The 15195-nt window shown below is 43.6% G+C and overlaps 1 protein-coding gene across 2 annotated transcripts in view; it reads right to left on the bottom strand.

The window, feature by feature from the left end:
• apbb1ip (amyloid beta (A4) precursor protein-binding, family B, member 1 interacting protein) overlaps positions 1–15195 on the bottom strand; it is a 156288-nt gene that overhangs the window by 63916 nt on the left and 77177 nt on the right. For both annotated transcript variants that reach the window (XM_068013909.1, XM_068013912.1), the window contains exon 4: positions 9931–10259. In XM_068013909.1, the coding sequence (XP_067870010.1) occupies positions 9931–10259 (329 nt within the window). The remainder of the gene's footprint in view (positions 1–9930; positions 10260–15195) is intronic.

The following is a 15195-nucleotide window of genomic DNA, read 5'->3' as shown; positions in this document are numbered from 1 at the left end:
CTCAATCACCAGCTTGCCCTCAATCACTAGCTTCACCCCAGCCCTCTCTATTACCTGCCTCGCTCAGACCTCTTGATTGCCAGCCTTTCCCCTTCCCCACCCATTACAGGTCACACCTGGAGCTGATGCTTTCTTCCCAGAGCTTTCTGCCAATTTTGACCTCCCTGCACCTTGCACTCCTTCCCCTGAGCATTGGGGCCCATATGACAGTAGCTGTCTGGCTTCCCTCTGCTCCCTTTTCTTGCAATATCCTCCATAAAGGAGGAGAAGAGAAAATCAGAGAGAGTAGACGACGTGTGGCTGCTGCATGCTTTCTAGTGGGTGTTAAAGATCCTGTAGCACTGCTGGAAGAGGAGCAAGGACTTTCCCCTGTGTGCTGCTCAACACTCCTCCCTCAACCAGCATCACTATATTAAAAGAAACAGTTTAACTGGCCATTTATTTCATTGCTATTTGTGGGATCTTGTGTGCAAATGGTTGCTATTTTATCTATATCATGACAGTCACAGTACTTCAAAACAATTCATTGTATCTGGTGTGCTTTGAGATCTTTTTGAGCAATGTGATAAGGGACTATATAAAAATAAGTTTCTTTCTTTTTCAAGGCTAACTGCATTATAGCACTGGTTGAAGTTTGGAAACAAATTCTTTGGCTTCAGTTGGGTGAATGCTGTATACAAATGTAACTGTGCTAACCCAGCTGTCTCTGCTCATGGCACTGCCCGCTTATCTCTTTGGTGTCTTCAAAAAATGGAACTCTTTATGATATAGTGTCATGCAGACGCCCACCTGCCAAAAATGAGGCATATTAATTTCATTATATGAACATTAATTTTAAACTGTTGCTTGTGTGAAGAAATGACTTGTTAAAGAGATCACCAGACATTGGGGCTGGAAGGATATTTGCATACTTAGAGACGCGGCTTGTGGAGACAAAGGACTATTCCCTGCTCTAATTAATCCAAATGGATTTTGACCACCAGACATTGTAAGGATACATTCAAGGGACTGCTAAGATCATACAATCCACAAACCTCACAGGAGAGACTGTTCCAAATAAGGAGCTAGTCACATGACTAACCTGCTGGGCAACCTGGGTTTTTTTTCAATTGTACCAGACAGAAAGGAACAGAGGGAGTTGGCAACTGAAGCTGGAACAAGGAAGCCTCTCTCCTGGCTGTCTCTATCTCTCGTCTTCTCCCAAGCCACCGGATCCACAGAAGACACGTAAACTTCAAGAGAGAAAAGACTCCAACATCGAAACAAGTTGAAGCTTAAACTGGGCCCCAATGAATAGCAGGACTTACTGGCAACCAAAAACTCCACATTGAACTCAAAGGACAGTAAATAACTAACAGATATTGCCTCAAACTTTTCCCCTTTATTTGTTCTACTTTTTCTGTCTCTAATCTGCATGTGTGTTTATGGCATATGCATGCTAGTGTGGTCGCGTCACATATTTGTAGTCGTTAACCAGATTAGAGTTTAAGATGAATAAACTTCGACCTTTCTTGTTTAAATCTCAGGAAACCTGTCTGCTTTCTTTGCCTTACAATTGGAGCAGTGAACAAGGATTCACTGAAGGGGGAGCTAAAAACACCGTGTTTCTAAAATTAAACCCCTTTATGTTTAAACCAGGCAAAGGATGAGAGGGAACCCCTAGACCTTTTCTCACCTGGTTGTAACAATAAGTATATTTTTACATAAAGTGGTCGGACATGAGTTCACATCTACAATTCTTCACATGATGAGTTTCTGAAATTGCCATTGGGAGGAAGCCTGAACCTGAACGTCAGGTCTATTGTTACAAGGAGGGAGGGACGATCAAAGGAGCAGTCATCTTAGACTACTCTTGGATCTCTCAGCAGCTGACTGGATAGCAAAATCTTGGGATTTGGCCATCTGGTTAACCTCTTGACCTGGGTATAGTGCGTGCAATTAGGTGACACCAGAAAAGAGGAAAGGACAAGGAATATGATATAGCTTACCAAATTTTTTCAAATGTAGTGTGGTACTAAATCTCTGAACATAGGAACAGGAGTATGCTATTTAGCTACTGTTATGTCGGGTAAACGTGCACATCGATGGGGTAATAACGAATTTAAAAAAATTTCCATACCTTCTAGAATCCACCATCAATGAATAACAAAACAATACAAATGTAACTACTACAATGTGGATACTCCCATCTGAGGGCCATCTTGGGTTCAGTTAACAACCTGTAAGCACCAGCCTAAAGTCAGTACAGTTAGTGTCCAACAGTTAATACAATGACATTACCACTGACTGCCAGATTCCACATGGGGAATACTAAAACTCCAGGTTTTTGGCGCATCCTGCTTCACAGCCTTCTCAATGTTTTGCCTCTCCAGTTGAACATTGGGAAGATTGAAACCATCATCTTTGGCCCCTGCTGTAAACTTTGTACCCTCGCCACCAATTCCATCTCCCTCCCAGGCCATTATCTCTGGTTAAATGCAAAGATCTCTGTTACATCACTCATCTCTACCTCTGTCTCAGTCAATCGGCCATTGAAACCCTGTCTTTGTTACCTCTAGACGCAATTATTTCAACACTTTCCTGGCTAGTCTTACATCGACCATCCTCTCTAAACTTCAACACTTCCAAAATTTTGCTGCCTGTATCCTAACTCGCACCAAGTCCTGGTCACCCATCACCCCTGTTCCCGCTAATCTATATTGGCTCCCAATCCTCCTTTGCATCCAATTTAAAAGTCTCATCCTTGTGTTGAAATCATTTTATAGCCTCGCTTCTCCATCCACGTAACCTCCTTGAGCCCTACAATTTCCACCAAACTCTTCATTACTCTGACTCTGGCCTTTTATGTATCTTCCACACTCCTTTTGTCCAACCATTGACCACCATCTAGACTCTATTTTCTGAAATGTCTCTTCTCCTCCATCACCTCCTTTAAGGCCCTCCTTAAAACCCACATCTTTGAGCAAACCTTTGGTCATCCTTCCTAACATCCCTTTCTTTGTGCCCATTTTTATCTGAGTGCACCTCTATGAAATGTTTTGTGATGTTTTCCTGTATTAGAGATACTATATGAATGAAACTTCTTGTCTTACTCCTTGAGGATCTCACAAAACCACCAGCAATACAATCAAAATATGGGTCATAACTGTTGTATTTATGTCACATCAAAATGAGAGAGCTTTCATTTTTATATTTATATTTTTTTCATTATCTTAGATTTTCTTTGCTTGCTGTGTATAAATAGAATACCACACAGATCCCTGTGATGGAATATAGGTATAATAGGCTTAATTAGGTAGCATTTGGAAATAGTTAGTGTATTATATCTTTTAGAATTAAAGGTTGAATAAATGGTCAGTTTTCAGAATTCACTGAAATTCCCCTTTAAGAAGATACAGTTAAATATTTCAAGGTCCCTGTTAGAATAGAATTTCTGTTACCAGGGAATTGGAAGATAAACACACACATTGAAATATCCTGTGTGACCTCAGTAAGAGGTAGCAATAAACTTAATTAGTTTATGGGGTTGTTGATGCAGACAAATCGGCTCCGGAGGTTGCTTTAAGGTACCATAAAAAAGGCAATTATAGATAATAAAACAATAAATGAAAATGGACTTGCAGGAACAAGAGGTCAAATAAATGCAATTATAAACATTTTGACCAGATAAAGGCTCACAACTTCAAAAAAACAGGGGGTTTCTAGTAAAACATTAAGTGGAGAGTTAATTCATGATACTACCAAATATGGATTTTGAAAGCAAGGAAAACATACACACAGAGGTAGCGCCTATATGCTAAGAAGTCATATTACACCTTAGAAATAGTATAAAAGTGCAAGGTTTTGAAAGCAAAGATTATAAGCGTTGAAACCTCAAACAACGCTTCTCAACTAAGGGGCATTAAGGTAAAAAGTTTACTTTAAATTTTGATGGATATTCCGGATATCTAAGATAATTTTGCTGTAACATTAGCAAGGTTAAACTTTTGGATTATATATTAGAAATAAGACTATGTGTTACATCTCTCAGTAATATTTGATATTGTGATATACTTATCCACTTAAGAAGTTTATTGCATGTTAAATTCTTTAATAAATATATAAAAGTTAATAAATCGTCTCATGTAGTATTCTGTATACAACTACAAGATCCCCCGCCCTGTGTCTCTTTAAGTGGAGACATACATATTGAAGAGAGTTTCCCAGACCCTTGTAATACCTGGGGTGTTTATGACTTAGCCATAATATTAAAAATAGGCTATCCAAAAGATGGTAATATTCTCTGTTGGTTTTCTTTCTTTGAGGGAAAGCTAGTACAATTCTTTGGACCCAAATAAGTGTCTGAGAATTTGTCTGGTCTGAACTTGATTAAAGGAGATTCATAGGGATGTGCTCCTGATTTGGTTTAGTCCCTATAAGGGGTTAAAGTCAAAAATCACTTCATCCCAATATGATCTAATATTTAAGAAAGTTAGGAATCCAACCATATAAAACACACTTGCAAAATCAGCAACTCTGGGTTATGTGGTCATGTTAGTTGTTAGTTTTTAATGCTTGTGATTCACGCATAAACCTTAAATATGTAGAAAGCTATATTTATACTGTAAATTTGAATTTGCAAGGATTAAAGAAAAACCTTGAAGGAGTTGTGTGTAAATTATGATTGTTGGCAATGCTGCCCTTGACTTGTTTAAACATTACATTGTGTCACAAAGGTGCTTCCATTATTAATATTTTTTGAGGATTCATGCTTAAAAGATTGTGAAAATTGGTTCATTTGAAAGACCGAGAAGAAGCCTGGATTTTTTTTAAAAGTGTTACTGGAAGGAACTTTGGATTGAAAAAAACACTTACTGGAAGAGACAATGAAGTGCTAAAATAAACATAAGGAGCATTGCTGGCTATTGTAGTTGTTTACAGAGAAGTCACATGTCTAGGTTTATGGTTGTCAGGAGTTTTGGCTTGAACTGTTTGAATGCTCAGTTGGTGTGTAGGCTGCGAAGAAAGAAGCCACCCAACTCATCCTTTTCCATCTGTTTTGGAAAATCTTCTGAGAATCCAGAGTGATAGCTGAAACCACAGATGTAACAATTCTCCTGAAAAGCCTGGAAGACTGCTCCTCGAGGTCTCCTATTTCAAACTGTGTATTAATAAGCTTTGCACCTTTGTTGAATAAGCCTTGTTTTATAATAAATTAATAATTGTGTTGTTTATTAAAGAAACCTGGTTGGTGGAATTTTTTAATTCTGAAACTAATATAGATAAAGTTACAGATATAGTTAAAGATATAGATATTGGCTGTATTGGTAACTGGGTAAAATATTTAATCATACGTTGTGATCAGTGGAGTGGTGGAACCAGAGAAAGACAGTGCATTCCAATTTTTGGAAACTGCGTTGCACATAATCACACTCCTTGGGCTGGATTAAGTTCTCCCCCAGGCATCGGGTTCTGTGGCGAGGGGATGGCCTGAAGATGCCTCTGGGAGAGGGCCACCACTCACCCCGATGCCAGGAGGGCCCAGCCTGCTATTACTGGCGGTGGTGAGGCCTCGTGCTGCTTGATGGCACTGTTGATAACACCTTCCATCACTTTACTGATGATTGAGAGTCGGCTGATGGGGCGGTAATTGGCCGGGTTGGACTTGTCCTGCTTTTTGTGTACAGGACATACCTGGGCAATTTTCAACATTGCTGGGTAGATGCCAGCATTGTAGCTATACTGGAACAGCTTGTCTAGGGGCACGGCAAGTTATGGAGCACAGATCTTCAGTACTATTGCTGAAATATTGTCAGGGCCCATAGCTTTTGCAGTATCCAGTGCCTTCAGTCGTTTCTTGATATCACGCGGAGTGAATCGAATTGGCTGAAGTCTGGCATCTGTGATGTTGGGGACTTCAGGAGGAGGCTGAGATGGATCATCAACTTGGCACTTCTGGCTGAAGATTGTTGCAAATGCTTCAGCCTTATCTTTTGCACTGATGTGCTGGGCTCCCCCATCATTGAGAATGGGGATATTTGTGGAGCCACCTCCTCCAGTTAGTTGCTTAATTGTCCACCACTATTCACGGCTGGATGTGACAGGACGACAGAGCTTAGATTTGATCCGTTGGTTATGGAATCGCTCAGCTCTGTCTATCACATGCTGCTTACGCAGTCTGGCATGCAAGCCGTCGTGTGTTGTAGCTTCACCAGGTTGTCACCTCATTTTGAGGTATGCCTGGTGCTGCTCCTGGCATGCCCTCTGGCACTCTTCATTGAACCAGGGTTGGTCTCCTGGCTTGATGGTAATGGTAGAGTGGGGCACATGCCAGGCCATGAGGTCACAGATTGTGGTTTACAATTCTGCTGCTGCTGATGGCCCACAGTGCCTCATGGATGCCCAGTTTTGCATTGCTAGATCTGTTCGAAATCTATCCTATTTAGCACGATGGTAGGGCCACACAACACAATGGAGGTATCCTTAATGTTAAGGCAGGACTTCATCTCCACAAGGACTGTGCGGTGGTCACCCCTACCAATACTGACACGGATGCATCTGCGGCAGGCAGATTAGTGAGGATGAGGTCAAGTATGTTTTTCCCTCACCACCTGCTGCGGACCCAGTCTAGCAGATATGTCCTTTAGTACTCGGCCAGTCGTGGTGCTTCCGAGCCACTCTTGGTGATGGACATTGAAGTCCCCCACCCAGAGTACATTCTGTGCTCTTGCCACCCTCAGTGCTTCCTCCAAGTGCTGTTCAACATGGAGGAATACTGACTCATCAGCTGAGGGAGGGCGGTAGGTGGTAATCAGCAGGAGGTTTCCTTGCCCATGTTTGACCAGATGCCATGAGACTTCATAGGGTCCGGAGTCAATGTTGAGGACTTCCAGGACAACTCCCTCCCTACTGTATACCACTGTGCCGCCACCTCTGCTGGGTCTGTCCTGCCAGTGGGACAGGACATACCCAGGGATAGTGATGGCAGTGTCTGGGACACTGTCTGTAAGGTATGATTCCGTGAGTATGACTATGTCAGGCTGTTGCTTGACTAGTCTGTGGGACAGCTCTCCCAACTTTGACACAAGCCCCTAGATGTTAGCAAGGAGGATTTGCAGGGTCGACAGGGCTGGGTTTGCCGTAATCGTTTCTGGTGCCTAGGTCAATGCCGGTTTTGTTCCTTTTTATTGACCGTAGCGTTTAGATACAACTGAGTGGCTTGCTAGGCCATTTCAGAGGGCATGTAAGAGTAAACCAACATTGCTGTGGGTCTGGAATCACATGTAGGCCAGACCATGTAAGGACAGCAGATTTCTTTCCCTGAAGGACATTAATGAACCAGATGGATTTTTACAACAATTGACAATGGTTTCATGGCCTTCATTAGACTAGCTTTTTAATTCCAGATTTTTTATTTATTGAATTCAAATTCCACCTTCTGCTGTGTTGGGATTTGAACCCATGTCCCCAGAGTAATACCCTGGGTCTCTGGTTTATTAGTCCAATGACAATACCACTACACCACCGCCTCTCCAGGTAAGCTTCCAGGAACCGATCTCCAACTGCTTTCACTCCTTCAGGTTGGGATGCATCCCAGAGCTACCTAATTAAAGAAAATTATCGTATTTTCATAACACTAGCAACAAGAGATGTTAGTCTTCATGGAGTGGCTGGCCTTTGCTTTCCAGCAAGCATGGACTGGATTTATTAGAGTTGTAAGTTCAGACCACAATAGCTGGAGAGGCGATGCTGGGTGAGCTTTTCCCAGGATTCGGGTTCGATATCGAAACTCCTAAGCGAAGCCTTCAGAATGTCCTTGTAGCGCTTCCTCTGACCGCCTTGAGAGCGCTCCCCAGCCTCACGCTCTCCATAGAAGATTCACTTTGGTAAGCGAATTCTAGGCATTCTGGCCGTATGATCAGCCCAACTCAGTTGTGACTGTCTCAATATGGTGTGGATGCTTTCCATGCCAGCTCGGGTGAGTACATTAATGTCTGGTATTTGTCCTGCCATCTGATCTTTAGAAGCTTCTGAAGGCAACTCAAGTGAAAGTGGTTGAGCTTCTCAGCATGACCCTGGTACACAGTCCAAGTCTTGCATGCGTAGAGCAGAGTGGGAAAGCTCTATAGACTTTCAACTTGTTAGGCAGACTTACTCCTCTTCGTTCCCAGACTGATGTTCGAAGTCTGCTGAAGGCTGCACTTGCTTTGACAATTCTTGCATGCGTCTCATCATTGGTATAGACAGTTTGAGAGAGTTTGCTGCCAAAATAAGTGAACTTATCCGCTGCTGAGAGGTTCTGGTCATGGACTGAAACCTTGAGCTCGAGATAGGACTTTCCTGAAGCAGGCTGGTATGTTACTTCAGTTTTCTTTGTGCTGAATGAAAGGTCGAATTTGTCACACTCATTGGAGAACAAGTCCATGCTACATTGCATGTCTAGTTCTGAACCAGCAACTAGTGCACAGTCATCGGCAAACAGGAGATTGCAAAGTATGTCCTTGGAAACCTTGGATTTTGCCTGGAGTCGTCTCAGTTTGAGTAGCTTCCCAACCATGTGATATCTGATTTTGATGCCAGGATCACCATCATAGAAGGCATTGGAGAGTATGGCAGAGAAAAACATGCTGAAGAGGGTTGGCGCTAGCACACAGACCTGCTTAACTCCATTGGTAACTGGAATGGGTCAGAAGACTCATCATCATCCAGGACACGTATGAGCATGCCATCGCGGAACTGTCGAACCATTGTGATGAATTTCTCAGGGCAGCCAAATTTCTTCATTACCTTTCAAAGGCCCTCATGACTGTGTCGAAGGCTATGGTCAAGTCAACAAACAAAGTGTAGAGGTCCAGACTGGCCCCGGTGACCCCACCTCACTTACCTTGGATACAGGACTCCAGTGCTGGGCCTGGTGGCGGTGCCGATACTGCTGAGATGCCGGCCCTGTGATTGGCTGGCAGCTCTTGGAGGTGGGATCCCCGTCCCTTCCAGTGCCAGGCTGTTAATTAATTCAGTGCTGTAGAATTGCTCCAGGGGGGCTCCAGCTGGCCAAGGCAAGGTTATCACCACCATTTTGGCCCAGCCAGGAGCTCCACCATGGGCACAAAGTCCAGCCCTAAGTGCATTGCAGATAATAACTCGTGTCATTTTTTTTTTCCTCGTGTTACCTCTGGCTGTTTTGCCAATTACCTTAAATTTGTGTCCTTTGGTTATCAACCCTTCCGCCACTGGAAACTGTTTCTCCTTATTTACTCTATCAAAACCCTTCAGGATTTTGAACACCTCTATTGAAAATCTCCTTAACTTTCTCTGCTCTATTCCAGTCTCTCCACACAACTGTAGTCTTTCATCTCCGGTACTAATCTAGTAAATCTCCTCTACATTCTCTCTAAGGCCTTGACACCCTTTCTAAAGTGTGGTGCCCAAAACTGGACACAATACAAACATCAGAAGGCCACCTTATGTTTTAAAAGGTAGTAAAAGTCTTGCAAGGCTCTTTACCATGACAACACAGTCTCTTTAAGCTTCTTTTTATAATCACTAACATGAGATGTATTATTAACTGGCAGACTTGTAACTGTAAAACTCTGTTGTAAATAATCAAGCTCATGTGTGACTATAATTCCAGGGCTTCCCAGGGCACTAGTACTGGAAGTTTGTTCTCAACAATTAATGCAACTACAGATATCAGTGTGGTCAGCAAAACTCTCCACATACAAAAAAAGTGTAACTCTACCCATCTTTCTAATTTTATAATTTCCTCACCCAGTTTCTTCCCCTTTTCTCTCTTGAACTTTTGAAGTTGCTGACTTGTGCTGAACTATAGTACCATAGGCACAGACTGCCCTCCAGTATTTTGTCTTCATGTATGAGGGGACAGAGTGAGTCTCAGCATTTTGTAATGCATTTTCAAAATGTTCTTTTTTTCTCTGAAAACAAAATTCTTACCTCTGTTAATGGTTCTGGAGGTTCCATAGGTGGTGGTGGTGGAAGAGACAGAGAAGTTGAAGTGGATGGTGGAAACATGTCAGTAGGAGGTGGTGGCAAATCTAGGCTTGGGTGCTCTGTGTATCTTCTTGGTGATGCTGGGGGTTCTAATGAATAAGGCGCTGGAAAATCTGATACAGTGGTGGTATTCCAAAACCCTGGAGCTGGGGAGGCTTGAGATGTAGTTGCCATTGCTTTTGCATTACAGACTTGCTCTGTCTGATTGATGTCCTGCATTAGATCTGCCATTAAGGCATCCAAGTCAGTGTCTTCCAATGCATTGAGAGACTCTAGCAGAACAAAAGGGCAAAGTAAAATTGAACAGTAATACAAAAGGCAAAGCAATTGAAAACTTAAAAAATTGCTCTAAAAAAGCAAATTCTGGTGAGAGGAATGGATCGGAGCATTGGGTTACTCTCCAATCACCTCCTGAACCTTTGTTTGAACCCAGCCTAGAATAATCAGCTGAAAGTATTCACTACCTCCCAGGTGTAAAGGTTCTACGTGAAATGAATGTTAATGAATGGGACGAAAATGGACAGCTCTTTCAAAGAGATGGCACAGGCAAGACAGGCTGAATGGCCTCTAAGATTCTATGATTCTACTCTCAACATAATTCTGAATGTGCCACAACTCAAAGTTATATCAATTTATACTTTGGGTGAGAAATTTGTTCTTACCTGCTTTTGGGTACTTACAGCACATGCCCAACCAAGAGGCTCAAACCTTGGCAGGAATTGGGCCTCAGGCCTCATTACAATCATTGTGACGAGCTGCCTGTGCCTGTTGCTCCATCAGAAGCATCTTTCTTCTTTTCTCAGCTCAAATTTGGGCCAACTGCCTTGCTGTGATAAAAGGGCTGATGTGTAAATGAGGGGCCTAATGGCAGTTTTAGGTATTTTTACAAATATTAGTCTGTGATGAGTGGGGGAAGCATTGGGCCTGCTCAGTTCAGTATTCTTCAGTAGCTACCAACTAAAATTAGGCTTTTTTTCTTTAAACCAACTACCCCTAAGCCGGGAAGAGTTGACATGCTCTTTCCAGTTTCACAGCAATAATGACAGCTGCTGCTGACCATGATTATGACAGGCACTGCTGGCACTAAAACTGATTTAAGCCCCCCAGTAAAATGGACATGTACACATATTACAATCCTATAACAGCTACTGTGTAGTGATATGATCTAAAACCTCAGGCAATGGACATAAACCAGTCAGGCTGTACTTGTGACGCTAATGTGACCTCACAATAAATGCTTACAATGGGAAAATATCCATGTGTGTTGGAATTCATTGCCTGGCACACTTCACAATCTCAGTCACCCCATTACTAAGATCTAAAAATAACCGAGCTGATGTTCTCGTAAAAGACAATAGAGTATTCAACAACAAGATGACATCACTGGTGCTGGCTTGTGACCGATAGTTGTGTGCAAAATTTCCACAAGCGTAATAATGATGACTGTTCATTTATAAATACTTTATATGAAGGAATGGAAAACTGTATATATCCAGGTTTGCTGACAACACAAAGTTAAGTGGCACAGTAAGAAGTGCAGATGGGAGCAGAAAATTGCAAAGGGCCATTGATAGATTAAGTGAGTGCGCAAAACTGTGGTAGATGGGAGTCCAATGTGGTGAAGTGTGGGATCATCAACTACAGACCTAAGAAAGATAGATCAGAGTATTTTCTAAATGGTGAGAAGCTAAGAACTATGGAGCAGAGAGATTTTGGGATCCATAATTTATTAAAAACTTGTGGACAGGTACAAAAAAATAAGGCCAATGGAATATTAGCCTTCATCTCAAGGAAACTGGAATCAAAGGGGTGGAAGTTATTCTACAGTTATTTAAAGCTCTGGTTAGACCCCATTTAGACTACTGTGTTCAGTTCTGGGCTCTGCACCTTAGGGGAGCATGTATTGGCCATGGAGCGGGTGTAGTGCAGATTCATCAGAGCTAGAAGGGATAAATTATGATGACAGTTTGTCTCGACTAGGGTTGTATTGCCTTGAGTGTAGAATATTGAAGGGCGATATAATTGAGGTGTTTAAAATGATTAAAGGATATAAGAGGGTAGATAGAGAAAATGTATTTCCTCTCATGGGGGAGTCTAGAACAGAACCTTAAAATTAGAGTTAGGCCATTCAGGGGTGATGTCAGGAAGCACTCCTTCACACAAAGTGTGGTGCAAATCTGGAACTCTCTCCCCCCCAAATTTTTTAGGCTGGGGATCAATTGAAAACTTCAGAACTGAGAATGATAGATTTTTGTTGGGCCAGATTATTGAGGGTTACAGAACCAAAGCAGGTAGATGGAGTTAATATGCAGATCAGTCACAATCTAATGGAATTGTGAAACAAGCTCGAAGAGCTAAATGGCTGACTCCTGTTCCTATGTTCTTAACTGATTTCTCATGATGTTATCCACAGAGAAAAATAAAAATTAAGGTTCTGACTCTCTTCTACAACAATGGCCTGATATTCATGGAGGTGTGCATTCGGTGCAGGGGTGGAGCTATGGACGGAAAACTTGGAACTTTGGGTTTCCCGAACTTCTAACTTTGTTTTTCCAGGTTTCTCCCCTGACAGCCATCTTAACTGACAAAGTGGCTGCCTGTGCAGCAGGAGAGCTTGCATCATAAGGACCCATTCATCAAAACGCATGTAGGGAGGCATAGGGAGATTGTGGTCAGGGGTGGGTGTAATGATAGGGGGCTGAGCTTGATCGTGGTGGGAGATGGCGGTCAGGGTGAGGGGGTAGAATGTGGTTGGAGGGCAGAATGTGGTTGGAGGGGTAGTCGTAGGGATCCGATTGCAGGTAGGAGAATGGTGCTCAAGGGGGTCTGATCGCAGGGGTCAGGGGCAAATGGTACATAGGGGGAGGGTATGATTGCGGCTGGAAGAGCAAGATTTTGGGGCAAAAACAAGAAATGCTGGATTCACTCAGCAGGTCTGGCAGCATCTGTGGAAAGAGAAGCAGAGTTAACGTTTCGGGTCAGTGACCCTTCTTCGGAACTGACAAATATTAGAAAAGTCACAGATTATAAACAAGTGAGGTGGGGGTTGGGCAAGAGATAACAAAGGAGAAGGTGCAGATTGGACCAGGCCACATAGCTGACCAAAAGGTCACAGAGCAAAGGCAAACAATATGTTAATGGTGTTTTGAAAGACAAAGCATTAGTACAGATTAGGTGTGAATATACTGAATATAGAACATCAGCAAGTGCAAACCTGAAGAAAAACAACCTGAAAAAAACAGTGGGTAAGCAAACTGAACAAACTAAGATGAAATGAAATAAATGCAAAAAATGTAAAAAGGAATGCAAAAAAAAGGAAGAAAAAATAACTAAAAATGACTAAAAATGAAAGTAAAGTGGGGGGCTGTCATGCTCTGAAATTATTGAACTCAATGTTCAGTCCGGCAGGCTGTAGTGTGCCTAATCGGTAGATGAGATGCTGTTCCTCGAGCTTGCGTTGATGTTCACTGGAACACTGCAGCAATCCCAGGACAGAGATGTGAGCATGAGAGCAGGGGGGAGTGTTGAAATGGCAAGCAACCGGAAGCTCAGGGTCCTGCTTGCGGACTGAGCAGAGATGTTCCGCAAAGCGGTCACCCAGTCTGCGCTTGGTCTCCCCAATGTAGAGGAGACCACACTGTGAGCAGCGAATACAGTATACTACATTGAAAGAAGTACAAGTAAATCGCTGCTTCACCTGAAAGGAGTGTTTGGGGCCTGGGATAGTGAGGAGAGAGGAGGTAAATGGGCAGGTATTACACCTCCTGCGATTGCAAGGGAAGGTGCCCTGGGACGGGGACGAGGTGGTGGGGGTAATGGAGGAGTGGACCAGGGTGTCGCGGAGGGAACGATCCCTTCGGAATGCTGACAGGGGAAGGGAGGGGAAGATGCGACTGGTAGTGGCATCACGCTGGAGGTGGCGAAAATGGCGGAGGATGATCCTTTGGATATGGAGGCTGGTGGGATGAAAAGTGAGGACAAGGGGAACCCTGTCACGGTTCTGGGAGGGAGGGGAAGGGGTGAGGGTAGAGGTGCGGGGAATGGGTCGGACACGGTTGAGGGCCCTGTCAACCACAGTGGGGGGAAATCCTCGGTTGAGGAAAAAGGAGGTCATATCAGAAGCACCGTCATGGAAGGTAGCATCATCAGAGCAGATTTTGGGGCAGTAGTTTACTGGCAAGCTTGTTGGGCCTGGAGGAAATACTCCTGCTCCACATGGCCCACAGGCAGTGCTGTAAAACACTTCCATTATGGATCCAGTCCTTCTTGCCTCTTTCACCTGCTGGGTTTCCTGAGACCAGGGAAACCCGGCCAGCACGGATTAAAAGTAGAAACACTGTTAGATTGAACCCACGTGTCCTACTTAAAAAGTTTTAATGACCGATCTGTAGTTTGTGTGCCGATTGGTCACCAGTCCCTTGTCCCACTCCTACTGAAACTGGAAGTGGGCAGGTTTGAGGTGGGTTGGGCTCCTGTTTCTGATTTTTAATATTTTTAACCTCCCACCTGACCCAAACCCACCTGTTTTGGGGGGTTAAAATTACCCCCTATCTTTCTGCTTCATTCATACCCTTGAACTCTCTGGACTGGATTCTCTTCTCCCGCTGCCAGAAGCGGCAGTGGGCGAAAGAAATGGCCGCCATGCACCGTGATCTTCCTCGCGGTGACCCAGGATAATGAGCCTGTCGGGCCACCTCCCCACCACTCACGTGGAGGGGGTGGGCTCTCCGACGTCAGCAACAGCGTCAGCTGCCTGTACGCAAGTGCCATTTTTAAAGGGCAGCCAGCCCTGCCAGGTCATTTAAATTTTTAAAACACTACTCCCCCCACCCCAGCTGATAAAACTATCATCCCTTCCCCCCCCCCGCCCAAGAACAATTAAATTCAATATTTGCCCTCTCACTCCTTAAAACACTTACCTTCAACACTTGACATTCCCCCGACAAAATGATCAAAGTGCAGCGGTCACTCCTTCCCACCCTCCCCTACACTAGTAATTTGTATAAAAGCTTGTTCCCTCCCCTTCCCCCACTGCACTAAAATTCCTAAGGTCCCCCCTTGCCCACTACAGTGACGCGGCTTTTGCTGGACGGGCAAGTGAAGGCGTGTGAGTGCCGCACGGAAGATCGCTGCACAAAGGTAAGATCGCTGTTGATTTTATTTAAATGTATTCATTTCATTAATTTAAAAATGCTAATCCAGGTCCCG

This window comes from Heterodontus francisci, chromosome 2 (genome assembly GCF_036365525.1).
Source record: "Heterodontus francisci isolate sHetFra1 chromosome 2, sHetFra1.hap1, whole genome shotgun sequence".
Classification (NCBI taxonomy): domain Eukaryota; kingdom Metazoa; phylum Chordata; class Chondrichthyes; order Heterodontiformes; family Heterodontidae; genus Heterodontus; species Heterodontus francisci.
Note: the sequence above shows the minus strand (reverse complement) of the source record. Positions and strands in the feature narration are given on the sequence as shown.